Source organism: Mercenaria mercenaria, chromosome 10, assembly GCF_021730395.1.
Source record: "Mercenaria mercenaria strain notata chromosome 10, MADL_Memer_1, whole genome shotgun sequence".
Lineage (NCBI taxonomy): Eukaryota > Metazoa > Mollusca > Bivalvia > Venerida > Veneridae > Mercenaria > Mercenaria mercenaria.
The window spans coordinates 24,341,673-24,369,245 of NC_069370.1; the positions used below are offsets into that span (position 1 = coordinate 24,341,673).

Genomic DNA, 27,573 nt, shown 5'->3' on the forward strand with positions numbered 1-27,573 from the left:
TTTGATGTAAGCATGTTTAGCCAGCCCTTTTAGCTTAATATGGAGAACAGCTTCACTGGTCATTAGTTCAATCTTCGGCAAGGCGTATTTTCTCACAATGATTTGATAAAAGACATTGTGTCTAAAGTCATTTCATCCTCCACCTCTGATTAATGTGATGAAGTTGGCAGTCACTTGCAGGTTAGTACTTGTACATATTCCAAGAACCTTTGGTTAGGTTAACTGCTTACCATTACAGAACAAACACTTTACCCAAAACAGACTAAACTACTAGACCAAATGCTTGCCAACTACCCACATCTTTGCCATTATGAAATGGCCTCACGTAGCAGGCTTACCTTCGGCAAAATTATGCCCCTTTAAGAAATGTTGAAAAGTTTGCATGAAAGCATGTTTCTCAGTAACTATTGAACTGAATTCTCTCAAAATTTTTGTTAATCTTCAGCATTATGAACTGATCACTATGAGGCAGGTTCCATAACTCAACTGAAGTCTGTTACAAGAGTATGGCTTTTATTTTTTCAAATTAGAAAATTTTGGTAAAACTTTTCTACTGAAGCTGCTTTTATGTAAAAGGCCTTCAGATAGCCGAGCACGCTGTCTTCAGAAAGCTGATATATTCATGAGTTTGCAACTGAAATGTGTTATTTTGTCATTAAATTAAATTTCTTTTGAATTGTCAAGTGCGCTGTCTTATGGACAGCTCTTGTTGTATAAACAATCTTCCATATGTAGTTTGAATTTCATTTTACCCTTTCAGATCCAATGCAGTGGACTCAAATGCATGTAAAACACTGGATAAATTGGGCAGTGAATGAGTTCAAACTACAAAATGTTGATGCTGAAAATTTTAACATGACAGGAGCAGAGTTGTGTGATTTATCACATGGTGATTTTATTCGATATATTCCAAATGATAAAGGAGATATCTTTTGGACACACTTAGAATTGCTCAGGAAATGTAAATTTGTAGGTAAGTAAGTTTTTGTCTTTATGACTTTTTATTTTGCTACACAAGTATGTGTGCTATATATGAGAGTCTTTTTGTCTTGTCCATCTCCGTCCGTCTGTATCATTTTGTGTACGCTGTGTATCTCGTAAACCCTTGGAGGATTTTCATGAAACTGGTCAAGTGATCACCTCATCAAGACAATGTGCAAAACTCGTGAGTCAGTCATGTCAGCTTAAGGTCAAGGTCACAACTCAAGGACAAAGGTTTGAGCCTTCCATTTTGTATCCACTCTATATCTCCTAAACCCTTTGAAGGATTTTCATGAAATTTTGGTCAAATGATCACCTTATCAAGACGATATGCAAGAACTCATGAGTCAGCCATGTCAGTTCAAGGTCAAGGTCACAACTCTAGGTCAAATGTTTGAGCTTTCCATTTTTTGTTCACTCTGTATCTGAAGTAACTGTTAAAATGTTAAAATTAGGATTGAATGTGCTTGTTGCATTCTCTTTATCAATTCCATCATTCCGAAACTTTAAAGATCCTCTCTTAAAGATCCTCTCCTCATAAATTCTAACACAAATGTTCCTTACTTACAAAAAATTGTTTGAGCCAGCTGTGAATTTCAGGTGAGCTATCAAGGGCCATCATTGCCCTCTTGTGTGTGATGCCATGTTGGTAAATCTGAATTTTAATCTTTAGAACAGTTTGAAATGATAATTTGGTACTATATTTCAGCTGTGATGCAGCAGCCAGCACCTCATGCAGTTACAACTATCACAGTGTCAACATCAGGTCAGTATAAGGCATTTTTTGTTGTTGAATTACATGTATTCTACTACTGTGGTGGTATACTGTACATTGCATTCTTTTTTGCTGGTACTGCAAAAACAATAAAAAATACACGAACTCAATAGTTAGGGACTCTTAGAGTTGCCTTTGTCTGTCCATCTGTCCGTAAAAGTATTTGACCCAGAGTCATCAAACCTTACAATCCTTACACAGCCAGACCAGAGTTATGGCCCTTGTCTTAGTCAAAAGGTGCGTAAAAGGACCTAAAATTTTGTGTCTCAAATACACCTCAAGTGCTTGAAAGTTTGTGGCGCATATATCTTTAAAAAAGAATTCACCTAGAGCCTTGAAACCATGCACAGTGATAGGAAGTGGTGGCATCAGTGTCCTATGTTCACACATGTAGTCTTGTGACATGAGATCACTATTCAGCCTTTTTCCGATCACCAAGCTTTAAATTTAAGTGTCTTTCTTGTATAGAAGAAAATCTACTCTGTCAAGATCAATTAATTGATCTTTTTGTTCCCCCCACCACCACCCCCCATGAGTGGTGGGTGCATATAGATTTGGTCTTGTCCGTGCGTCCCTGATGCGCCTAGCTCAAAAAGTATTTGATATAAATTGATGAAACCTTGCATGAGTCTATCATGATATGAACTTGCGCACCTCCTATTTTTCGTCTGGCTCCGCCCCCCTATTTCCAGAGTTATGGCCCCTGAAGTAGTCAAAAATGCACATTTTCACCTTGTGACACGCCTAGCTCAAGAAGTATTTGATGTAGATTCATGAAACCTTAAATGAGTCTTAATCATGATATGAACTTGAGCACCTCCTATTTTTCATCTGGGTCTATCCCCTATTTTTAGGGTTATGGCCCCTGAAATAGTCAAAAATGCACATTTTCACCTTGTGACGCGCCTTACTCAAAAAGTGTTTAATATAAATTGATTAAACCTTGCATGAGTCTTTATCATGATATGAACTTGCGCACCTCCTATTTTTCATCTGGGTCAGCCCCCTATATTCAGAGTTATGGGCCCTGAAATAGTAAAAAATGCACATTTTCACCTTATGACGCGCCTAACTCAGAAAGTATTTAATATTAATTGATTAAACCTTGCTTGAGTCTTTATCATGATATGAACTTGCTCACCTCCTATTTTTTGTCTGCCTCCGCCCCCTATTTTCAGAGTTATGGCCCCTGAAATAGTCAAAAATGCACGTTTTCACCTTGTGATGCACCCAGCATAAAAAGTATATGATATAAATGGATGAAAACTTGCATAAGTCTTTATCATGATATAAACTTGCACAACTCCTATTTTTTGGCTGGTTCCTTTCCCTATTTTTAAAGTTATGGACCCTGAAATAGTAAAAAAGTTTCACATTTTCACCTAATTATGTGCCTAGCTGAAAAAGTATTTGATGTAAATTCATAAAACCTTGCTACAGTCTTTATTATAATGTTACCTTGCACATTTGGCATTCTTCTTGAGAATCTTAGCGCTTATTACAGAGTTATGGCTCTTGAAATAGCCAAAATAGTGGATTTTTAGCTCACCTGTCACAAAGTGACAAGGTGAGCTTTTGTGATCGCGCGGTGTCCGTCGTCCGTCGTCTGTCCGTGCGTCCGTAAACTTTTGCTTGTGACCACTCTAGAGGTCACATTTTTCATGGGATCTTTATGAAAGTTAATCAGAATGTTCATCTTGATGATATCTAGGTCAAGTTCGAAACTGGGTCACGTGCCATCAAAAACTAGGTCAGTAGGTCTAAAAATAGAAAAACCTTGTGACCTCTCTAGAGGCCATATATTTCATAAGATCTTCATGAAAATTGGTCAGAATGTTCACCTTGATGATATCTAGGTCAAGTTCGAAACTGGGTCACGTGGGTTTTAAAACTAGGTCCGAAGGTCTAAAAATAGAAAAACCTTGTGACCTCTCTAGAGGCCATATTTTTCATGAGATCTTCATGAATATTGGTCAGAATGTTTACCTTGATGATATCTAGGTCAAGTTCGAAACTGGGTCACGTAGGGTCAAAAACTAGGTCATTAGGTCTAAAAATAGAAAAACCTTGTGACCTCTCTAGAGGCCATATTTTTCAATGGATCTTCATGAAAATTGGTCAGAATGTTCACCTTGATGATATCTAGGTCAAGTTCGAAACTGGGTCACGTGGGGTTAAAAACTTGGCAGTAGATCTAAAAATAGAAAAACCTTGTGACCTCTCTAGAGGCCATATTTTTCATGAGATCTTCATGAATATTGGTTAGAATGTTCACCTTGATGATATCTAGGTCAAGTTCGAAACTGGGTCATGTGGGGTCAAAAACTAGGTCAGTAGATCTAAAAATAGAAAAACCTTGTGACCTCTCTAGAGGCCATATTTCTCAATGGATCTTCATGAAAATTGGTCAGAATGTTCACCTTGATGAAATCTAGGTCAAGTTTGAAACTTGGTCACGTGCGGTCAAAAACTGGGTCAGTAGATCTAAAAATAGAAAAACCTTATGACCTCTCTAGAGGCCATATTTTTCATGAGATCTTCATGATTATTGGTCAGAATGTTCAGCTTGATGATATCTAGATCAGGTTTTTAACTGGGTCATGTGTGGTCAAAAACTAGGTCAGTAGGTCGAAAAATAGAAAAACCTTGGGACCTCTCTAGAGGCCATATTTTTCACGAGATCTTCATGAAAATTGGTGAGAATGTTCACCTTGATGATATCTAGGTGAAGTTTAAAAATGGGTCACGTGCCTTCAAAAACTAGGCCATTAGGTCAGATAATAGAAAAACCTTGTGACCTCTCTAGAGACCATATTTTTCAATGGATCTTCATGAAAATTGGTCAGAATTTTTTATCTTGATGATATCTAGGTCACATGTGCTCAAAAACTAGGTCACTATGTCAAATAATAGAAATAATGACGTCATACTCAGTTCAACACTGGGTCATGTGGGGATAGGTGAGCGATTCAGGACCATCATGGTCCTCTTGTTTGTTTATGATGCTCATAGCTCAAAAAATATATGGCCTAGAATAATGAATCGGTCCTTTTCATAAAATGTTTGTTAAGGCTGCACACCATTAAGACTGCAAACATTTGAATTATTTCCCCTTTTGTGACAAATGTACCTGTGGGAGCACACCCTGTGTCCTACAGAAACATTCTAGTTATTCAGTGTCTGTGCAAAGTTCTGTAACAGAGCATGGACTTGAGCTGAGAAAATACACATCAGATATAAATTAAGGCTTTCCTAAAGCCTTTCCATCACTTCTAACTCCTGAACTCAAAAATTTCAGAAAAGGAGTTATACAGTTGGTACCATCAGACATTTCATTTATAAATGCTTTGATTTCTTTCGAAATATTGATTTTGAACTTGCCAGAAGTACATTTACTTGAAAAAAAAAATCATTTACCTGTAAGTCCACATCAAAGGCATTCATTTACCATTTTTTAAAAGGTCTTCATTCAGACTTCAAAGATGTCAAGGTTAGGGTAAGTTTTACAGTTGTAAATGGTTTCAATAAAGTTTCCAAAGCATAATATTTCTATTAGCATGTAAAACTAAAAATTATCAAAGCCTTCAGATGCTTGGATGAATATTTCACCATTCTTTGCATGAAGCCTGGTAAGTTGGACCATTTACAAGCCATTGACCTTGACAGTTTCCTTGTTTAGATATATATAGGACTGTAAATCTTAACAGACTTTCTTAATTATTGTGTAACTGTACATTCAGGTAAGAAGACATTCAAGCAAAAATCAAGATCACCAAGGATTACTGGAGATCATGGGTTTTCCCCAGGAAACAGAACAGGTCAGTATCTCATTAAGAGGGTTTTGAGCTGAAATTTCCCTTGACAAACTGTCAAACATGAATTCCATTCCCCCTCCCAGCTTGAAACAGATACTACATGTACATGTAGTTGTAAATGTTGTGAACTTGGCAGGGATCATCCTAGGTCAAAATTTTAGGGAGAAGTGACTTCTCCCTCCACAGAATTTAGGGAGAAGTTGAGGAATTTAAGGAGAAGAATCAGCATAGCATTCAGTTTCCTGCCTACATATATCCACTTTCTATGGGTCTAGCTGTAACTTATAAACAGTAATTATTTAAGGAAATTGATTCTTGCAATATCATTTTCATGAATTTCTAAATAAAGTATAAACTAAGATATGAAAAAGTCGCCTTTAAATTTTTATCCGAAATTTACATGTCCGAAACTCGTAAATTTAACAGGTGCACGATTAAAACGCCGTGAAATTTTTCATTCATGTTTCGATTCTCGTGCTTTTATAATGCCTGATTTTTGCATCAACTTGTTCAGATTTATACATTTAATTTAATTGTTTATTTATTTTTTCGAAAATAATACAGAACTCGTAGATAATGGTGATCTTTTTACAATATTTTGTACGGCAGTTCTGACGTCCGCGAAATCATTTTTTATCCACAGTACCCGAATAATTCATTTACAGAAATTGACCGTAATCATGGTAATTGAAATAAAATTTGAAGTAATCTTTAATAAAATGAAAGAATATTATACAATTGTTGCATAAGATCATGCTCTCGTTAAGTTTATCGGCTTTTTACTTGCCGATTGAAAATTTTCAAAATGGCGGCGGCTTACAATATTATTGATTGACACTGTGGGATATTAATGCTACGATTGGCTGAAGTTTGACAGGCGAGTAGGCGGGGTTGACTATGGATTTATCGATAATTTAATCTAGAATATGCATCAAGTTTTACAACTTTAAGTAAACAGATAATAACTCGCTGAAAAACTCGGCGATTCGGATTTCGCCTGGAGGCGATAATTAGGCGAAGTGGCCGACTTTAAAGCAACGATATCGCTCAAATCGCCTTGTAGGATGATCCCTGCTTGGACAAAAAGCCAAATGAGAACATGTACACACAACTACAAGAAAATTTGTGCATTGCAAAATTAAATTACCTTGGTTCTTGAAATATTGGATGGAAGGACTCAAAAGATCATGAACAAGAAGCAAAGTTTACTGTTATTATGAAGTATATATTTTATCAAACTGCATATTTGATTCAAAATTTAAAAATCTTAGGACAGTTTGGAATAAACAGGAATACTTTAAGTCTGATCATCAATGACTTTTTCACCTAGAGAATTCTGCACTGAAAGTGAGGTTTCAAGCCTATGTCTGTGAGGGGCAAGTGCTTTGAAGTACCGTAAGCGACCATAACTATTTGGCCTTGGAGGCCCCATATAGAACAATGTATTACATGTGTTACTTTACATTCAAACAGGTAACAATGGACAGATTCAGTTATGGCAGTTTTTATTGGAATTGCTCACAGACAAAGATTGTAGGGAAGTTATACAGTGGGTTGGAGATGAGGGAGACTTTAAGTTAAATAACCCAGAAATGGTTGCTCAAATGTGGGGACAGAGAAAAAACAAACCAACAATGAACTACGAGAAATTGAGCCGAGCTTTACGCTATTACTATGATGGAGACATGATAGCTAAGGTAAGTTTTAAGATTACATTGTGTTCTCATTTCATTGATAAAGGGTCTGGGCGACGAAATTTAACATTGAATGATTGTTTAGTTAACTAGCTATATTACTCAAAGAATAGGGAGGGCTATTACACTTGCATTTATTGGCATTCATGTTGGCTATATATGAAGTCCAGTGTCTTCTTCGTTATTTAAGGTATTAAATTTAAACTTGAGCGTAGTGACAGTGTATGCTAGTGTGATGGGGTAAGTAACTCTACCTTGGTAGCCTTATGGTAGAGGGTCTGCTTCAAGTATCGGATTGTGGGATCACTAAATGGCTGCATACTAAAGACATAAAAACTTGTACCAGTAGCTCCCTCGCTTAATGCTCATCATAAAAAGGATAGTATTACAGTTAGACAGCACTATAAAGAAGGGCATTGCGCTCACTGCTACAAGTAGACACGTACCTGCCCACTTAGCTCAATAGGGAGAGCGCCAATCTACGGATCGCAGGGTCCCGAGTTCAGTCCTCGGGCAGGCTGTATGTTCTCTATGACGATTTGATAAAAGACACTTTGTCTGAAGTCATTTGTCCTCGACCCCTGATTCATATGATGTGGGGAAGTTGGCAGTTACTTGCGGAGAACAGGTTTGTACTTGTACAGAATCCAGGAACAGTGGTTAGGTTAACTGCCCGCAATTACATAACTGAAGTACTGTTAAAAAATGGCTTTAAACCCAATACAAACAAGTAGACACTGTCATTGATATTGTATATATTATTGAAAAAGATGTTTTTAAAAACCAAACACACACTACCTGCAGTAAATCCTTTTTAGCTCCACTATAGTTATGGCATCATGACCCATAACTCTTACATAAATTTAGAGAGAATCATACATAAATTTAGAGAGAATCATGCCATTTCTTGGACTTAGAAAGTCTAGGAAAGACTTAGAAAGTCTAGGTTGAAGTTTACATACAAAATGCTTTTTCTAAAGTCAATACAGATACAGAATGGAAACTTTATACAAGTTATTGTGGTGGATTAAACAATATGCCTTTTCTCAGATAGAGACAAACCTTAAATAGTAGAGCCAGCTGTCATGAGAAAGCTCCTATTTATTAGTTATGTATACTTCTTGTGATTTCCTTTTCTATGGAATGGAATTAAATCACAAGCATTGTTTTGATTAACATTACAGTTTTTCTTTCTCCCAGCGCAATTCTTTATGCCAGAAATTGCATAGCCATTTACCCTTCCATTTAAATGTAGAGGTTAGGGAAGACGTGTTGTTTTTAAAAACAATCTGTAGTTATTTATTCTAATTGTCATTATGAAAGACAGCAGCGGAGGACATAGCGTTTCTCCTACAGTACTATAAAACATACTGAATATCATTCAGACTTTCCAAATGTTACCATTAATGCTATATTTGATATTAAATTGAGTTTGTTAACATATTTCAGGTTCATGGGAAGAGGTTTGTGTATAAGTTTGTGTGTGATCTAAAAATGTTGCTGGGATATTCTGCAGCAGAACTTAATAGACAAGTAACAATGTGTGCTGAGAAAAAATTACAGCGAGTACGAGAAGCATTGCGGCCTCCCACGGTCACTGGTATACATCAGAATGTCACAAAACAGAAATTAGTTTCTGCACATACTGTACAGACAACCTTGGAATGACAGGAGGATGTGTTGTTTTAGTTTGTCATCGTAAATGCATGATAAAATACCTGACTGTGCAGGCACTTAACTTACAATTCAGGAATTGCTTGTCCATACAGTACAATATATAGCACTTTAACCAGCTTGAGAAGGATAGTGAACATTATAGACAAAACTGTACAGACAAGAAAAACAACATTTAAGTGGAATATTCTGAGATCAAGAGGATTCGTGTAAGATGTTTTAGCTTCTCTGAGCACAAGGTTCTCAATGTGAGCTGTAGCTATTTTTTCTTAACATTGGACTTTGTCCTGTAGGAGCTCCAGTGCTTCCTCCTGACTGGACTTGGGAATTACCAGAGCTAAAATCAGAGACAAAAAAAGCCTTAAACAACTTACAAATGACTTGGTGGATGTTCATCAAAATTTGTCAGAAGCAAGGTTCAAATGATTTTGTTTCATTTTTAAAGGTAATCCCCTCATGTTAAGACAGAGAATTGTTTGGTTGCAGAGCTAATAGTGCCTTGTACAAATAATCACGTTTAATTTTTAGCTCACCAGAACACAAAATGCTTAATGTGAGCTATTGTGATCACTCACCGAATGTCATTTTCTTCAAACAATATTACCTCAGAAAATGTTGGTAGGAAGTTGATGAAATTTGGCCTGGATGTTCAGTAGATGGTCATTTTACAGACCAGCTTGGTTGCACACCAGAGCCAGAAATAGAAAAAAAATTCTTCGAATAACATATGGTTTACAACTGCTCTGGTTTCATAATAATTCTTTAGAAATGCTCCTAATCTCTTGCCCCTCACGAGTGTGTGTGTTTGAGCCTCACTTGGGGCATGAATTCTTCATGTGAGTTATCCATTTGACTTATGGAAGGTTTGTGGATTTACCCAGTTGCCCATGATGCTTTCAAGTAATAAGGTAGAAGTGATTCTTGTACTTTTCTCGACAAAAATTTTGAGCTTTGTAACTCAGGTGAGTGCTCCAGGGCTATCATTGCTCTCTTGTTATTGCATAGTGTATACTTCTTTTATTTGTTTCATTAAGAGACGATTTGTATGCAAATTGAAAAATGAAATTGTTGAAGATTACTTTTGTATATATTTGTAAATGTTTGTATATTCTTGTAAATAGTATGAAAGAATATAATAAAAATGATTCCTAGTGTTGGTGAGTGGTTGATATTTTACCTGTTGATCTTTATTGCACACCTTATAATGGGTATATTGCTTCCATTGACTACTGGACTAGATGGTCTTAAGACTCTTCAAGTCTACAGCCATGATTGCTTGTGGTGAGTAAATCAACCCTTAAACATTGTGAGTGTTACTGAAAACCATTGTTAATTAATAACTCATTGTGAGTGTTACTGAAAACCGTTGTTAATTAATAACTCCTGCAAACTTTATAGGATGATTTCCCAGAGTTGAATGGCACTAATTGATTTTGTGGTCAGTAGGACTCTAAGGTCAATTACAGGATATTGTCAATGTAACTCCACCTCTTAGCTTGCAAGTGGTACTGAAAAAAAGTGGATTTACAGATAACTTACGACCCTGAGGGACTGCATAATTATAGTAAATAAAACGTCTGTCTGTCGGTCCATCTTGGCTTTGCTTGTCTGGAGTATACTTTAAAAATATGCAAGTAGTTGACTCCTGATTTTGCGTATAGGTAAATGGTGACAGTACTGCAGCACACAATTGTTGTATCTAGCTTCAGTAACTTTTATTTTGTCTGAACACAAAGTATTCATGGGAAGCTTTTGAAAATATTAAATGTTCATCCTCCATTAGTTATCTACAATTTCTTTAAAGAACATCTAAACAACAAAGTTTCAGCCAATTCCTTCAAATTCAGGAGGTCTCTGTTGCAAAATGGTTAATGTCTCTGATCGCTGATGTAGGTCATAAACTCTCTTGGGATGTAGGAGTCTTTATGTGCAGAACCTATTCAACTGGTTTACAGAAGTTTGCTTGTTTTACAGAGGTGCCTGCCATTGTCAAAAACTGCACAGAGGGGCACCTGAGGTCTACCTTCACCACCAAAATCTGGAAGTTGTCGTATGGCCCAAATTGTTCGAGTGACTTGAAACCCAATTAAACAAAAATCTAGGTCAACCACGCCGTGTCAACCAAAAACTGAAGACCCACAATGGTCCACGATAGAAACAAAGTTGGGTTTAATATATTCTGTATTAAAACAAAACAAAATGTCAATGGCACAACTGCCTTTAATTTACACACTTGCAGAGTTGGTTATCATTTGTGCCCAAATGGACCTATTCTGCAAAAAGTATTACCATTTCCGGTCCTGGCAGGTTTAAACAGAGCTTGACAACCTACCATTTGGCGCCATTCATGCGCCAATGAACAGTTCTATCTTAATTTATAGCAAAACCGTGTTTGAACACTATTTATACACTCGTGGATATACGTCTACGAAATAATGATTACGCCTGACGTTTAACAGCCCATCGTGTATAAATAGTTTTAAACACTGTTTTGCTACAAATTATTTATGAACTAAATTATGAGTAAATACATCAAGTACCGTGCACACTGCTATATTAATTCAATAAAATGTATAAAAATTAAACACATTGTCTTGGCTTAATATATGCTACTGCCAATTTGCAACTATAAATACTTGTACTGCTCGTTTTTACTCCTGTATCATACCCGTGAAGTTAACATTTCGCTTTTTCATTGTAACTGCACCAATCTCAGTCGTTTCAGTTAGATTCATCAAATGTTGTGATGTTTCACCCACTTTTTTGGTCGGATTTCCAGCAGACTTTGCAGGAGTGATCAGTGTCTGTTCTGGTTCATTAATTTTCAGGGGAATTATGGTCCTTGATTTGTCATATTTTACATTGGCGCCATATAACCTATACTGTGTTGGTGCGCCGTAAAACCCAAATAAATAAATAAATAAATAAATTGTCATATTTTACAGTGTTTACACTACTTGGTGTTTACAATTAGACTAGGTTTCCTTTTATTATGTATTATATCACTGAACATTAGTCAGGGTTGGCAATCAGCCGGTCTGATTAAAGTCATCTCGGAATTCTATGCATATGATCTGATGGTAGCAGATAGAGGGTTAGGTTCAGACATCCTTTTCTCCAGCTAACCAGTCTTAAAAGTGAAAGTGTAAGTATACTTTGGCCTAAAAATCGGTATTTTGCTGGGATCCCAGGAAAACATTTTTTTTCCCCAAAAGACAAACCATGGACAGAAGTCTAAGATTTAAAGAAAGCAGTTATCTATTTACCGCTCCATATGGAAATGCTCACTAGACTACTCGGATGCTTGATAGTGACTTTGGGCACATCTGAGGAAGCTGGATTTGTTACTGGAGTGTTCAGTAACTCCAATGCAGAAGAAGTCATTGGACAATAGCTTATTAAAAAGTCTGTGTCAAAATTTTGTACATGTATTTCTTAATAACGGATAGAGGCAGTGTATCAAAACATTAACAAAGTATAAAGAATATTATATAATAATTCATGGAAAATGTCTGTAAGAGTAAGGCACCATGTGTCACCATGTGGCTAATTATGTGGAAAAACTCTTTCAAGTTTGAATCAGTAATAATGGAGATCAATTTGAACCTGAAATTCTAAGTAACGGCCCTATATCGCTCACCTGAGTAGAGTTGCTTGCTTGAACAAATTTCTTAGCTAAAGCTTTAAGATCTAGGCCTTCTGGTTTATTTTTAGCAAATTTATGAAGATTTCCCTATGCACAATCAAGTGGCCCTGGGGCTGGGTCAATTTGACCCTGGCGGGGATCAAGATTTGAACAAATTTTGTAGAGGTCCACTAGGCAATGCTACATGTCAAATATCTAAGCTCTATGCCTTCTGGGTTTTTTTTAAAGAAAATTTTGAAGATTTTTCTATGTACAATCAAGTACATGGGGCGAAGCCAATTTGACCCGGGGGTTATGATTTGAATAAATTTTGTAGAAGTCTACTAGGCAATGCTACATGTCAAATATCTAAGATCTAGGCCTTCTGGTTTATTTTTAGAAATTTTTTGAAGATTTTCATATGTAAAATGAAGTGACCCCTGGGGCGGGGTCAATTTTGAACCCGGGGGGTCATGATTTGAACAAATGTTGTAGAGGTGCACTAGGCCATGCTACATGTGAAATATCTAAGCTCTAGGCCTTCTGGTTTATTTTTAGAAAAATTTTGAGGATTTTCATATGTAAAATCAAGTGACCCCTGGGGCAGGGTCAATTTTGATCCCGGGGTCATGATTTGAACAACTTTAGTAGAGATCCACTAGGTAATGCTACGTGTGAAATATCTAACCTCTAGGGCTTCTGGTTTATTTTTAGAATTTTTTTGAAGATTTTCATAAGTAAAATCAAGTGACCCCTGGAGCGGGGTCAATTTTGACCCGGAGGTCATGATTTGAACAACTTTAGTAGAGGTCCACTAGGCAATGCTACATGTCAAATATCTAAGCTCTAGGCTTCTGCTTTTTGAGAAGAAGATTTTTTAAGATTTTCCTATGTAAAATCAAGTGACCCCTGGGGCGGGGTGACTTTGTCGGAGCATATCTTCTCTGCATGAGGTTGATGAAATTTGGCACAGTTGTCACATCTGACTGTCTTGCAGCAGTCATGTAAGCAAGGCATTTGATTGAATTATTTGTTTACGTCGCACGACACAAGTTTAGGTCACGGCGACTTCCCGCTTATTGGAAGACCCGTGCACTCGTGCATATTTCATCACGAGCGCACCTGGTAGAACCCCCGACCTGCCGTAACCACTAAGTTCCTAGTGAAGATACGCCCAAAGGTTCGAACCCACATATAGGGAACGATCTAACACCCAGCCCGGTCCACTAAGTAATTCAAGAATGACTTTGTCCGGAGCATATCTTCTTCATGCATGGAGGGATTTGATGAATGCCAATGTTCACCATCATGAGACGGAGGTCATGCGCAGAATCAGTCCTAGTCTAAGGTCAGGTCCACTTAGGATCAAAGTCTAATTCAAGATGCTATGTCGGAGCATACTTCTTCATGCATGGAGGATTTGATATGCAAGTGTCACTCATCGAGTCAGCGAAGAACCAGGTCTCTAGGTCTAAGGTCAAGGTCACACTTTGAGGTCAAAGGTAAATTCAAGAATGACTTTGTCCGGAGCATATCTTCTTCATGCATGGAGGGATTTTGATGAAACTGCACAATTGTTCACCATCATGAGACAGAGTGTCATGCACAAGAACCAGGTCCCTAGGTCTAAGGTCAGGATCACACTTAGAGATCAAAGGTCAAATTCAAGAATGACTTTGTCCGGAGCATATCTTCTTCATGCATGGAGGGATTTTGATAAAACTTGGCACAATTGTTCACCATCATGAGACGGAGTGTCAGGCGCAAGAACCAGGTCTCTAGGTCTAAGGTCAAGGTCACACTTGGAGGTCAAAGGATACGAGAACGAAAACATTGTCGGGAGCATTTCTTCTTCATGCATGGAGGGATTTTGATATAACTTGGCACAAATGTTCATCACCACGAGATGGAGTGTCTTGTGCAAGAACCAGGTCCCTAGGTCTAAGGTCAAGGTCACACTTAAGAGGCCAAAGGTCATATACAAGAATGACTTTGTCCGAAGCATTTCTTCTTCATGCATGGAGGGGTTTTGATGTAACTTGGCACAATTGTACACCATCATGAGACGAAGTGTCATGGGCAGGTCCCTTCTTTAGAATTACATCCCTTTGTTATTACTATAAATAGCTTATATTGCAACTTTTTCATTACTAGTGGTAGGGAAAAATTGAGACCACTTTTCTGTAGTACAACATGCATATTACATCCAATGTTGAGGTGTATTTTAACCTATCTCTAAAGGGTAAGGATTTTTGTGTGGACTTACAAATTTTTACAATAATTACTAAACAACCACAAAGTTAAGATTCCATTTGCAAACACAGCTGCTATTTGCTAATTTGCTGCGACGGGCGTATATTGTGACATTCTTGCACTCGTTACAAATTGTTGACGCACGACGGACATCAAGCGGTCACAATAGCTCACCTTGTCACTTCGTGACAGGTGAGCTAAAAAAGGGCATAATTCATAACATATTGGTGTCATTGTTATGGACCGTGTGTCGGATGATGTGGAACACCATTTCAGTTTGAATCATATCCATTTAGTAACAACAAAGACATGGTGAAAAAGCATGAACTGACGGAATTTCTAAGTAAAAAGGGGAGACATAATTCATGAAATATTTGTTCCAGAGTTATTGACCTGTCGAAAGGTGGAGACAGTGATGCAGAAAAACTGTTTTAAGTCTTAATCAAATCCATTTAGTAACAACAAAAATTTGGTGAAAGTACATCAAAATATACCTGAAGTTCTTAGTAAAAAGGGAGCATAATTCATGAAATATTAGTGCAAGAGTTATGGCCCTTGTGTCATATGGTGTGGCTGGTGATGTGGAACAACTCTTTAAGCTAGAATCAAATTCATTGGTAATCACATAGAATGAAAGTGCATCAAAATTTAACCTTAAGATTCTAGCAAAAATATTTAGCTTACATATATTTGCATTTTCTTGTGACCATGTTGCAGACTGATCTGAATACTGATGGTGCCACATTGTATAGATAGTGAAATATAATAGGGTTATTATAATAGTAGCTTGATCTGGGATGCTGTATTCGGCTTGAGTGGATTTTTGCCAGATCGTATCTCATGAGGCGCACGAGCGCAGTGTGATCCAACCTTGCAAAATCCACGACTGTCACAGCCGAATACAGATCTAGCTACTGTTATAATGACCCTTTTATTACATGTATACCTCCATCTTTTTGTTTGTTGTTTCGTTATTGAACGAAATCTTCAATGTTTATCCATGTTAACATGGAACTTAATGAAGATATTATGTGTGCTATTTATAGAACTGTGTCAGATCATGCATATTAATGAAAGTAGTCTGGCAACAATACAAAAGGTACAATATGGAATTTTTTTCTGCCTGTTCATATTTACTTGTGAAATACAAACTGATTTTTTTTTTACAGAATTTATACAGTCAGACCTGTGTTAAAGACCACCTCTGAATAGAGACCACCTGGTTCTAAAGACCACATCTTTTGTTTCTCATTTTAATATTTACAGTGTATTTTAACCTGTGAATAAAGACCACTTCCCAATAATGACCACGTTTTGGCTCTCCCAAGGGTGGTCTTTATAGACTGGTTTGACTGTATAGGTATATAATAAAAGTATTTTATATACATACATTAATAGCATTTTGTACTTAACAGGCCCAAGTTTGTCTAAACAAGATGGCCATGCAGGCCCTGTGTCACTTGAATAAACATTCTTTGTAAATATAAGATATTGTGAATAAATGATACTGTATACAAAACAAGCCTTGGTAATGAGCCTTTCTACAAAGTTTCGTTTAACAGGAGGTCATAAAATATTGAGGGACATAATAATTATTACAAATAAGGGTTCTGAGTATTTTTAATATAATGCAGTCTTATTTACAATGTACAAGTTTCACCTAAAACAATTACATGAATGGTTTTATCTTTCCAACCTCGACAAATCAGCAGAGGGGTCTTGTCAAATATGTAGCATAAATATACCGCAAAAGAATGAGATTTTCTTGGGTACTGTCACAGAAATATTTCAGCTTAATTTAAAGTGCTTAAAAGATTCTGGCAGAAATACAAATGAACACTTATGAGAGTCACATGTTGAAATTCAGCTGTTAGATATGCATAGTAGTATGTATGGTGTGTCATCTTTCTAGCTGTGATTTCTGGATGGCTTCCTCAACAACATTTCTCATGTAGTTCATTGTCTCCCTTGGATTATCACTCCCTATAACAGCACTACCTGACACTATCATGTTAGCTCCAGCCTGAAATGGGTCAAGACATTGTATGTTATTCAATATATAACAACTGTGAAAGGACACACACTTTATGTAAATAATTTCAGAAATGTACAGTTGTACAGTCTGATTTTTTAAAACAGGTTATCTCATATACAGCATAAAATAAATAGTCTAATACTTTATCATAATATAAGTATTATATATACATATAATGGTAAGCTATTTCATTAATGTAACTTACATCAAATATGATACCAAAATGTCAGATATCACAATTCTCAATATAATTATAGCTCTAGTGGCCCCTAAAAGGGGTCAAGGGCCACAATCTGAACAAACATGAAAGATGCTACAACCCAAGTTTGATGAAGATCCATCTAGTGGTTCATGAAAAGAGGTAAATTAAAGGTAATTCTGTTTTTAGCTCTAGGAGAACCTAAACCATTTCAACAAATTTTGAAGTGAAAGGAAGAATAATGCTTCAGACCAACTTTCATTAAAGTCCATCAACCAGCTCACGAGAGGAAGTTGCTTCGAGCTCAGGTGCGCTAAAACTCTTTGCAAAATGCTTTTAAATTTTCTGGCTACAAATCAGTGACTGAGTGATCACAAAAGCTCGCCCAAAGCACTTTGTGTTCAGTAGAGCTATAAGCAAAACAACACTGCATAGTTCCAAGTACAGGGAGATTCTTAAAGCTGTTTTAAAAAAAGCTATACTGCTGACAATGAAAAAGGCTATAAACCAGTAAAAATAAGCAGATTTAAATTTTGTGCTTTTATCGCAAATCAAGGCTGGTCATCTGATTAAGGACATTTCCTAGAATTTTTCTCTATGGACAGAATCTTCTTTACACTATCAATTTCAGTGATCATTAGCATCTGACAACAAAGAACTAAAGCAAACAATGAATTAAATTTCATGACAAATGCACTCACAATTTTTCTAAAAAAAATTTACTTTTGATATAATGTTTACATAACTGATACAAATAATTACATAAAATCCAAAATCAATATGAAATATTTGTTTTTAAAATTTTTATTTCAGAGAAAATTTCTTGTACAATATACTAAAATTGTAACAAAAAAAATGCTCATTTTTTTCAATAACTTTTTTTCTGCGGATAACTTTTTCTTTTTACTGCATTGAAGCGCCTTACATCACAAGAAACAGAACCAAAATAAAAATCGCTAGTATCACTTCATTGTTTTCTGAGTTATTTAGATAAAATACTGTAAAATCATTTTATTTCGTGGGCATGAAATTTCGTGGTTTTGGTCAAAACGGCAAATTCGTGGGGATATGAATTCATGGATTTCAACTTTTGAACATAAAATTAATGGGAATTTTACTTGTTTGTTGGGATTAAATTTTGTGGAGTGACGCAACCATGAAATCCACGAAAATCACCCCCCCCACACCCGCGAATATTAATTATTTCACAGTACACAAAGACTGATATCTACCAAAAATAACTTATTTCTAGATATATAGCATAGCAAATATTTTTTCTTTAGCTTATTTCTGACACATTATTAAATATGATTTCCTACATAATATGTATTAAGACTTTAGGTATAACTGATCACTTTAACATACATACATCAGGCAAAAAATAACAAGAGCTGTCCGTAAGACAGTGGGCTCTACTTTTCTCAGTGCTTGACTCTGAATTACAGAGTTAAAAAGGGACATAACTCTGTCAAAATTCAAATCAGAGTTATGGGAATTGTGTCTCCTGGTGTATACTTTGATAGTAAATAACTATTTTGAGTTTCAAGTCAAAAGCTTTAATAGTAACAGAGATATCTGACTTTTTCAAAAATTTTAACAAAAAATTCTAAGTTAAAAAGGGGCATAATACTGTCAAAATTCAATCAGAGTTGTGGGGATTGTTTTTTCTGGTTTAGATTTTGATGGTAAATAAGTATTTTAAGTTTCAAGTCAATAGCTTTGACAGTAACAGAGATATTTGACTTTATCAAAAACTTTAACCAAAAATTCTAAGTTAAAAAGGGGCATAATACTGTCAAAATTCAATCAGAGTTGTGGGGATTGTTTTTTCTGGTTTAGATTTTGATGGTAAATAAGTATTTTAAGTTTCAAGTCAATAGCTTTGACAGTAACAGAGATATTTGACTTTATCAAAAACTTTAACCAAAAATTCTAAGTTAAAAAGGGGCATAATTCTGTCCAAATTCAATCAGAGTTACGGGGATTATTTCTCGTGGTGTAGACTTTGATAGTAAATAACTATTTTAAGTTTCAAGTCAATAGCTTTGATAGTAACAGAGATATTTGACTTTATCAAAAACTTTAACCAACACCGAGGCCGGGGCGAGTGCAATAGCTCTACATTTTCTTCTAAAAGTCGAGCTAAAAAAAGGCATAATTCTGTCAAAATTCAAATCAGAGTTATGGGGATTGTTTTTCCTGGTGTAGACTTTGATAGTAAATAACTATTTTAAGTTTCAATTCAATAGCTTTGACAGTAACAAAGACATCTGACTTTATCAAAAACTTTAACCAACGGCGATGCCGACGCGAGTGCAACTTCGAAAAGTCGAGCTAAAAAGTAACAAACATATACTGTAATTTCATTACTTTCCCATCTTTTTACTTGTAAACGGCCACCTCAGCTATTCATTACATTAGATATGACCTGTCTTTTTAAGATTTTACCTGTTAAAACATTTTCATTTGATCTGCTTGAATATGCCGATACCGTCGGCAACTATTTAACTTCATATTTAACCCCAAAGGTGAATCTGTAAGAAAGAGATCAACAACTACATGTACGATAAAGGTTGCAAAATGAAAAAAAATGTATACTGGAATGACGAGCGCCAGTTTTTTCCTAATGCATCTGACAAAGTTTATACAAAATCCATCAAGAAATATTGGCACAAGATGGTGATGAAGGGACAGAATGATGCCTACGTTTGCTGTAGGATATTTCTTGCCCTTTGGGAAGTTGAGTAGAATGAGATATGCGAAGACTTACATCAGCACACTGTTGTATAGTTGATGGCCCTACACCACCATCCACTTCTATATCTATAGTACCAAAATGCTCCCTGAGGTACTGAATCTGGAAACATGATATAACAATAAAATCTTTAAAACTGACACAAACAATTTACATTTTAGGCTTTTGTCTCAAAGTCACGGTAACCTTCACTTGACTTCTGACATATAAAACAAATATCTGAAACAATTCAATGATACCATTTTCTTTAAGAGATTTAATAAAGTTTACATGTCAGTTGGTTTAAAATAAGATCAAAAGGGAAACGTTAACACATTTTTGTTTTGATAAAAGCATTTGCGAGTAATAAGACAGCAGAGTTTGCTAATTAAACTAAGGCAGAACAATGTAGTAAAATGTTTAATTTCTATTACAATCAATTTGATATGTATATTTTTTTATTGTGAAACAGTTCTTGTACTCTATAATCAAAATGTAACAGAAATTATATGCAACTATAACTAATCAAAAAAAAATAAACAAGAGGTGGGTGTCAAAACACATATGCCATATATGATGGCCCGTCACATCACACTTACCAGTACATACCAAGGTATTAGATATACTGTAACCTTTTTCATGTGTACAAACTTGAGAGAGGACTCTGTCAGGATGTTAAAGACCAAGTTAAATGGTTAGGTGTAATTCTGACCAGTAGTTTCAGTGGACAGGTTTACGTAAATTGTGGATGACAGACATTCAACAACCAACACCGGACCATCCACCTATGCTAATACCTCACACTGAATTGAGAGTTCAGGTTTAGCTAAAAATAGATATGCAAAAATGGACTTTTAAGTGGCAACAATCCCATTAAAATGCATTTCAACTTAAAAATGCCAACAACATGGTATTGAGCATTCTTATGAAGTTTGGCTGAGATCCCATCAGGAGTTTCAGGGGAGTAGTCTGGACAAAATTATGTGACAGACAGACAGACAGACTGACAAGACAAAATTAATACATCTCCCTACAAAAGGTGAGAAATAACAAGGCTCAATCTGCAGAAGAGGGGCCCCACAATGATTGAAGCCATTCTTTTCCAGATGACATTGCTGACTTTTGACAAACTCCTGGAGCTTTGTCACTTAGAAGGACCTCTTAGTACCAGATTTTTATTAAATATCATCTTTGTTCTTTCATTTAAGAGAGAGTATAGACCAGTACATGTTTACCCATTTTTTCTGAGCTTTCCCTCCAGTCTCCTATAATTACCACTGATGAGTACTAGTGAATTTAGCATATACATGTAATGATTGTTGGCCTATACTGATAGACAGAAATGCTGACAGTGTTCTGGTGTTTTGGTTTGTAACTAATAAAACTATTTTAAAATGGTTTCCACCAATATTTTTCATTATTTCATGTATAGCACATAAAAATTGGTTTGTCACCACAGGGCGAGTGCAAAATCCTCTACCGATATTTCATATAGTCAGAAAAAATGTTTCTATTATCTGCTTTAATTTTTTTCTGCTTCAGTAGCATTATGAGCATATTTCAAGAAATCAAGAAAAAGAAATTACTTTTGGCATCATATCTCCCATGAACTTTTGTCCACCAAATCCAGGCTCCACTGTCATAATGAGCACCATGTCAACCAGGTCAACAAATGGGTCTAAAACATTCACAGGTGTGTTTGGCTTGATTCCTATACCTGCCTTTAAATAAAAATGTACATACATGTATCAAATGCTTTATGTTCTAAATGAACTATCACCATAAAGGGAAAGCTGTTTCAATGTTAATTCCACCTGAAAGGTCATTTTATCATTTAAAGCAGTGAAAGAATTTTCATAACTGGCTAAGAAAAAAGATTCATTTTAATATTTTATCAAAGATGGCAGCAATTTTATTTCCATGGCAACATAAAACAAAATGGAAGATTTGATTTGTTTTAGGTATTTTTAAAACTGTATTTCCTTAGTTCTGAATAATTCTCTATTTTTTCGAACTAGAACAAAATAAATCATGTGTTACACCTAAAAATCAAGAAAATTTATAGAAATAAATTATCTTTAAAGGCATTTTGCTAAAATATTATTATATGTTTCTTGCACTAAAATAAATGTCCCAAGGTTACCTTAGCCAATTTCTTGAATTTCTTAGCTGCGATATTAATGGATGGATGATAGCTACTATTACTAAGCTTTCATGTAAAATCAAGGTATGATTCCTTACCCTTTACTAAGGTGAATCACAATGAATAAAACAGATTAAACTTAAACCTTGCTTCAGTACCACTGACAATCTTTAAATGATGGACATCACTGGAATAAAGCTGGTGAATGAGCAAGTACCACTAGCATATCTGTCAGAAGCTACACTAATAAAATTTCTGTTATAAAAAGCGAAAACAAGAAGTCTATGTCGCTTATCTGCCATCTTTATTAGTTAAAGACAACTTTTGCAAAACCATAAGATAAGAAAGAAGAACAAATTTTCCATGAAAGAAAAAGAATATTGGACATATTGGTTTATATATGACAGACAATGGATACCACATGATTGCGTAAGTCGATTGTAGTGTTTTGCACCCAGGTGAGCTAGAAACAGAATATAACTTATACCTTCATTCCAGCCTCTTTAATTTTACGGATACATGTTTTTGGGTCGTCTGTTGCCTCCTGATGAAATGTATACTGATCTGCTCCTGCTGCTTGCATTCCCTCTATCCACTGAAATACACAATCATGACTTCTGTAGGACACATACTGTGTGAAATTATTTTAAAATCGAGCCAGCAGTTCCATACAAGAAGATTTTTAAAGTTTCTACTATGTACATATAGGGAAAGTGACTACGCCTTCTAGAGGCCATGTTTTTTGACAAATCAAAATAATTTGAAAAATCTTGGTAAAAGATCATACAAAGACTTTTAATTTGTGCGTGAAATTATTTTAAAATTGGGGCCAGCAGTTTCACACCAGAAGATTTTTAAAGTTTCCTCTATATACATATTGGGAAAGTGACATGCCCTCTGGTGGCCATATTTTTTGACAAACTGGAATAATCTGAACAATCTTGGTAAAAAATTATATAAGGACCATTTGTGTGACATTATTTCAAAATCAGATCAGGAGATATTGTTTGAAGACTTTTCTATTTTTAGCTCTTGCTAAAAAATGCTGCTATGCGCAACATGCTCTATATGCTGCTATGTGCAACCAAGCACTTTGGTAGTGAACCACCCAAGGAACATCCAGGTCAAGTTTCAACAAAATGCATTCAGACCTCAAATGAACAAATATTTTACAAATTCCATTAACATTGCTAGTGATAATATCAAATGTGAAAGCACAAATTAGTTATCTCGCAAATGTCTTACAGCCATGTTGAATTAGCTACGAATTAAGAACATCCAAAGATACTTAACAAAAGCAGCCACTGAAATTTTAGTTTTGTCTCTAGTTATTTCACATCTGGATTACTGCAATGTCATACTGTATGGTGTAGCTAACAGTAAGGTGTGTAAAATGCAACGTATTCAAAACATGTGCGCAAAATTTGTCCTTAAGGTAGTTCTGCACGTTTGGATCGAACTTTTTTCTACAATGTAGAATTTGATTAAACTCTGATTTTTCAAAACTTCAGAATATACCTAGAAAATTTAGCAAATAAAAAAGATAGGACTGTGTGCTTGATTTTTTGCTAGACTGATTTGAAAAATTTGGAGCTCACGCAATATTTCATAATGGGAGTCTATGGGAAAATCATAACTTTCATAATATTTCGCGAATAGAATTTTTTCTACAATGTAGATTTTGATGAAACTTCTCACAGTTGTAAATACACACATGGCCTATAATTTGGTGAAGTTAAATGTATAGGTCTGTGCGCTTATTTTTGAGATAATTGACCAAGATTAAAGTGAACCGGACATTTCACGCCAATTTTAAGACATTTTTTAAATTTTTTTAACGTGTCATATGTTTTAATATCATATTTTGACTTTAGAAATATAGCAACAGTGCGATTGTAATAAATTTACACACAGGTTTCGATTAAATCATAAAATTATTTTCATTTCCTCACGCCGAATCCAGGCTTTATTCTGCGTTTTCCGGATAAATGACGTTACGCAATCACTTTCGGTTTATCAAACGTGCAAAACTACCTTAACAGGAGGAAATTTAACAGTTCTAAACAAGCATTGAATGACTTACATTGGTTGCAGGTTAAAGTAAGGATTGAGTTTAAGATACTTTCTTGCATGTATAGCTGTCACATTGGCAGAGCACCTATGTATTAAACAGAATTGCTTACAGAGTTTGTTCCTAGTAGACAAGGTTTGAGATCGTCAGAAAATTCTGAATGGCGTTATGTTGTTCCATACAACAAGTGCAAAACATTTAACGATAATAGTTTCTGTACTATTGGTCCAAAACTGAAATGAACTGAGGTTAAAACTACGCACTTGATATATCAAAAAAAAATCTCAAGCCACTGTATTTTAAAGACTTTGTGGCATTGTTTTAAATTTTCTGATAGTTTTATAAGCAATAAAAGCAGGTGATAGTTTTTAAATTTTTATTTATAAAAGTCTTTACATTTCAACATTTATATGTCACAGGGTGAGAAAAATGTGCAGCCAGACCAGGACTTGAATCCGGGGTCTCGGAATATCGTTCAAATGCTCTGCTGACTGAGCTACCTACACACTTTCTCCCAGTTCTGATATTTAAGTTCTATATCGTTAAAATTATTTCACCACCATTTTGAAATTCTTCCTTCAATTTCAGCGGGTACTTTATATATAAGCAATTACAGGGGTTGGAGACTAACCAATGAAAAATATGCATTCACGGTCCCAAATTGGGCTTCAAATGTGACAGGATGAGAAAAATGTGCAGCCAGACTGGGTCTTGAACCCGGGGCTTCAGAATACCATTCTGATGCTCTACCGACTGAGCTACATGGCCACCTAGACATTTTCTCCCCATTTTAATATAAAAGTTCTATACCGTGACATATTTCCCTACCATTTTTGAAATTCGTTCTAGAATTTCAGTGGATACTTTATATACAAGCAATTACAGGCGTTGGAGACTAACCAGTGTAATGCTGTCACAGCCCCCCATTGGACGCCAAATGTCACATGCAAGAAAAATGTGCAGCCAGACTAGGACTCGAACCAGGGGCCTCAGAATACTGTTCTGATGCTCTATCAACTGAGCTACCCGGCCGCCTACACATCTTCTCCCAGTTTTAATATTCAAGTCCTACACCCATGACACTGTGACATATTGTTAAATCAAATGTACTTGATGGTACAGGCTCTATGAGTAGGGTAGTGTGTAGCATTTCTTTTTTCAAAATAAGTGATGGCACCATGAACCAGGGGGTTTGAACCTCTATATGCAGCCCGTCTGGGTATACCATGTAAGGCTTTAAGCACAGGGGTAAAATGGCCTCAGGGCGCAGGGTGCCATATGTTTGTGACAGTTTGCTACATGTAATTGAAGAGTATTTGACTTTAATTGACAATTATTTTGCATTTGTTTAGATTTTAATCAATTAATTTCAATTAAAATAATTGTCTTTTGTCTCAATTATTAATTTTTTTCAATTTATTGAAAAACTGTAATTAATACAATTAAATAAATTATAATAATTATTATAATTGGACCTAGGGCTGCTGTATAGAAATAGGCGTTTAATCAAATTATCTATCAGTTTCAGTTTTTCATTCATTGGTTTTAGAGGATAATCGTTTAAAGAATTTTTTTACTATGGACAGACGGACAATTGCATGACAGACACAGTGTGAAAAATAGCTCACCATGTGCTAAAGAATCAGAAATGGCTGAAACTAGCAATTAACTTACCTTTAATTATGCATATCATAAGTAAACCAATTAATATCAAGCTGCATCAGTTTCTCTTGAGAGTCTTTAAAATCATACAGTATATTGGATACCTTCTATGCAACAAAATAACCTAGGTTTAAAAAGTGATAACAAGCATTTAAAAAATTGTTTGGGTCAAGTATTTTGGAAATTGTGATAAGGTGTTTGCAAGTGGTTGTTGCTACTTGCCAGGGCCCACGCTGTCGTTCGCCACTCGAGCCATTTGGCGAATCTGCGATGAAAGTGGCGAAGAAAATTCGCGAGTGGCGAAAATGAAAAAAATGTTCGTAATTTGGACCGCCATTTTGTTTCAGACGTTCTAAATCGTAACCTTCGAGAATGTAAAAAAAAAAAAACAACAGTTGACTGGTTCCAATAATTTTACCTTATAAAATTAACTTATTTCGGGATAGTACTACCCAGTCTGCGTTTACTTTACATATAACACTGTGTAATAAACATCTCGACACACAAGAAGATGCAATTTGCAATCAATTAGCAACCGATTATCGGGTTAAAATAATCTTTTTGTTTTGTTGTTATTACGGCAGATTAAATGACTGATGCCTTTGATTTCAAGGATCAAATAATTAATAAACAAATCGGCAAAATAATGAATGGTTTGATGAATTTTTTAACGTTGTCGCCACCGTCAGTCGGTCAGACAGTATCTTAGTCACAGGCACGGGTCCAGTGTATTTTTTGTTTAATATAAAAATCCTTTTTTTTCACACAAATATACTTTTTATATGTTAGTCAAATGTGAAAAAAAATGATGACAAAAAATCCGGTCACAATATCATACACGACACTGACCGGATTTTTGTCATCATTTTTTTTTTCATTTGACTAACATATAGAAAGCATATTTGTGTGAAAACTGGTTGTTTTTTTATATAAATCAAAAAAAAAAAAAAATCAACTGGACCCGTGACTGTGATCTTAGTAAGTAATTAGTAAAGGTGTTTGCCAAGTTTTTTGAATGTCTTTAAAAGTTAGGAATGGATTTGAAATGTAATCCTGTATCAGGGTAGATTTCTCGGAAGCACAGAGCACCAAAAACACAGCCCCCGGGCCATGCATTTACATAGTAGGCCCACAACAAAAAGAAGCTGTAATGGAAAAATATTTCAGACAGGTTGCTTCAAACATCCAACATACTCCCCCGCTATATGAAATTCGTCCTTGAATTTCTAATGGGATAGAGAACAAACATGATCTCGGAGTATATTCATTCACGGCCTCATGCTGGAACGTCTACATTCCCGCAAGGTGTTTGATGTCAATGGCAGATAGATAGATAGATTAACATTTCGTTTAAATCTGTTTGACAATTTATTCTCATCGGTTTAGCCATATTTAGGACGAATTTTCAAATAAGCATTCCCCTGCTACAATAATTGTTTCAGCTTACTTGCTCAGGCGCAGCAACCATCATGTGCATGTCAAAAAACACATTTTGAAGTTTTGGTCTCAAGCATTTAACAACTGGATGGCCAAATGTCAAGTTAGGTACAAACTGCCCATCCATCACATCAAGGTGTAAATAATCTGCACCGCTGTCTACCATTCGCTGACATTCTGAAGCTAAGTTAGACAAATCAGAATTTAAAATTGAAGGTCCAATTTTCGCTTTTCCACAACCATCTGCCATTTTGAAACATCACGTGATTTAACAACTCTTGGCCTACTTCGATTATGGGCATGCCGTGATACTGGAGTATTCAGACCATCTCTATAGTAAAGTAAAAACAAGAAGTGATTTGTTTTCGAAATTGAATTTTGTTAGTGCGATAAGAGTATTTTACAATATTTTCTAACATTTGATGTGTATTCAAATATAATTTTGAACGCGTTTCTGCCTGATGTAAAGAAGGAG

At 35.6% G+C, this 27,573-nt stretch overlaps 2 protein-coding genes across 4 annotated transcripts in view; one reads left to right on the forward strand and one right to left on the reverse strand.

The window, feature by feature from the left end:
* LOC123559629 (GA-binding protein alpha chain-like) overlaps nucleotides 1-10,091 on the forward strand; it is a 36,818-nt gene extending 26,727 nt beyond the window's left edge. For all 3 annotated transcript variants that reach the window (XM_045351596.2, XM_045351595.2, XM_045351597.2), the window contains exons 9-13: nucleotides 761-973; nucleotides 1,691-1,747; nucleotides 5,497-5,574; nucleotides 7,045-7,268; nucleotides 8,715-10,091. In XM_045351596.2, the coding sequence (XP_045207531.2) occupies nucleotides 761-973; nucleotides 1,691-1,747; nucleotides 5,497-5,574; nucleotides 7,045-7,268; nucleotides 8,715-8,933 (791 nt within the window). In that variant the 3' untranslated portion in view covers nucleotides 8,934-10,091. The remainder of the gene's footprint in view (nucleotides 1-760; nucleotides 974-1,690; nucleotides 1,748-5,496; nucleotides 5,575-7,044; nucleotides 7,269-8,714) is intronic.
* Nucleotides 10,092-16,419: 6,328 nt separating this feature from the next.
* LOC123559628 (ribulose-phosphate 3-epimerase-like) lies at nucleotides 16,420-27,385 on the reverse strand. The gene is made up of 5 exons (XM_045351594.2): nucleotides 27,109-27,385; nucleotides 22,416-22,523; nucleotides 21,372-21,506; nucleotides 19,822-19,908; nucleotides 16,420-16,840 (listed from the first exon to the last, which is right to left on the reverse strand). Exons 1-5 carry the CDS (start codon nucleotides 27,346-27,348, stop codon nucleotides 16,718-16,720), a joined length of 693 nt encoding a protein of 230 aa, XP_045207529.1. The 5' UTR covers nucleotides 27,349-27,385; the 3' UTR covers nucleotides 16,420-16,717.
* Nucleotides 27,386-27,573: the final 188 nt, after the last annotated feature.

What these genes read in the sequence shown, in the direction of transcription:
- LOC123559628 (XM_045351594.2), bottom strand. Translation starts at nt 27,348, where the DNA reads ATGGCAGATGGTTGTGGAAAAGCGAAAATTGGACCTTCAATTTTAAAT. An exon ending in TGGTTGCTGCGCCTGAGCAA is followed by an intron (nt 22,524 to 27,108) that starts GTAAGCTGAAAC and finishes TGTGTATTTCAG; the next exon opens with TGGATAGAGGGAATGCAAGC. An exon ending in TGGGAGATATGATGCCAAAA is followed by an intron (nt 19,909 to 21,371) that starts GTAATTTCTTTT and finishes TCATGTTTCCAG; the next exon opens with ATTCAGTACCTCAGGGAGCA.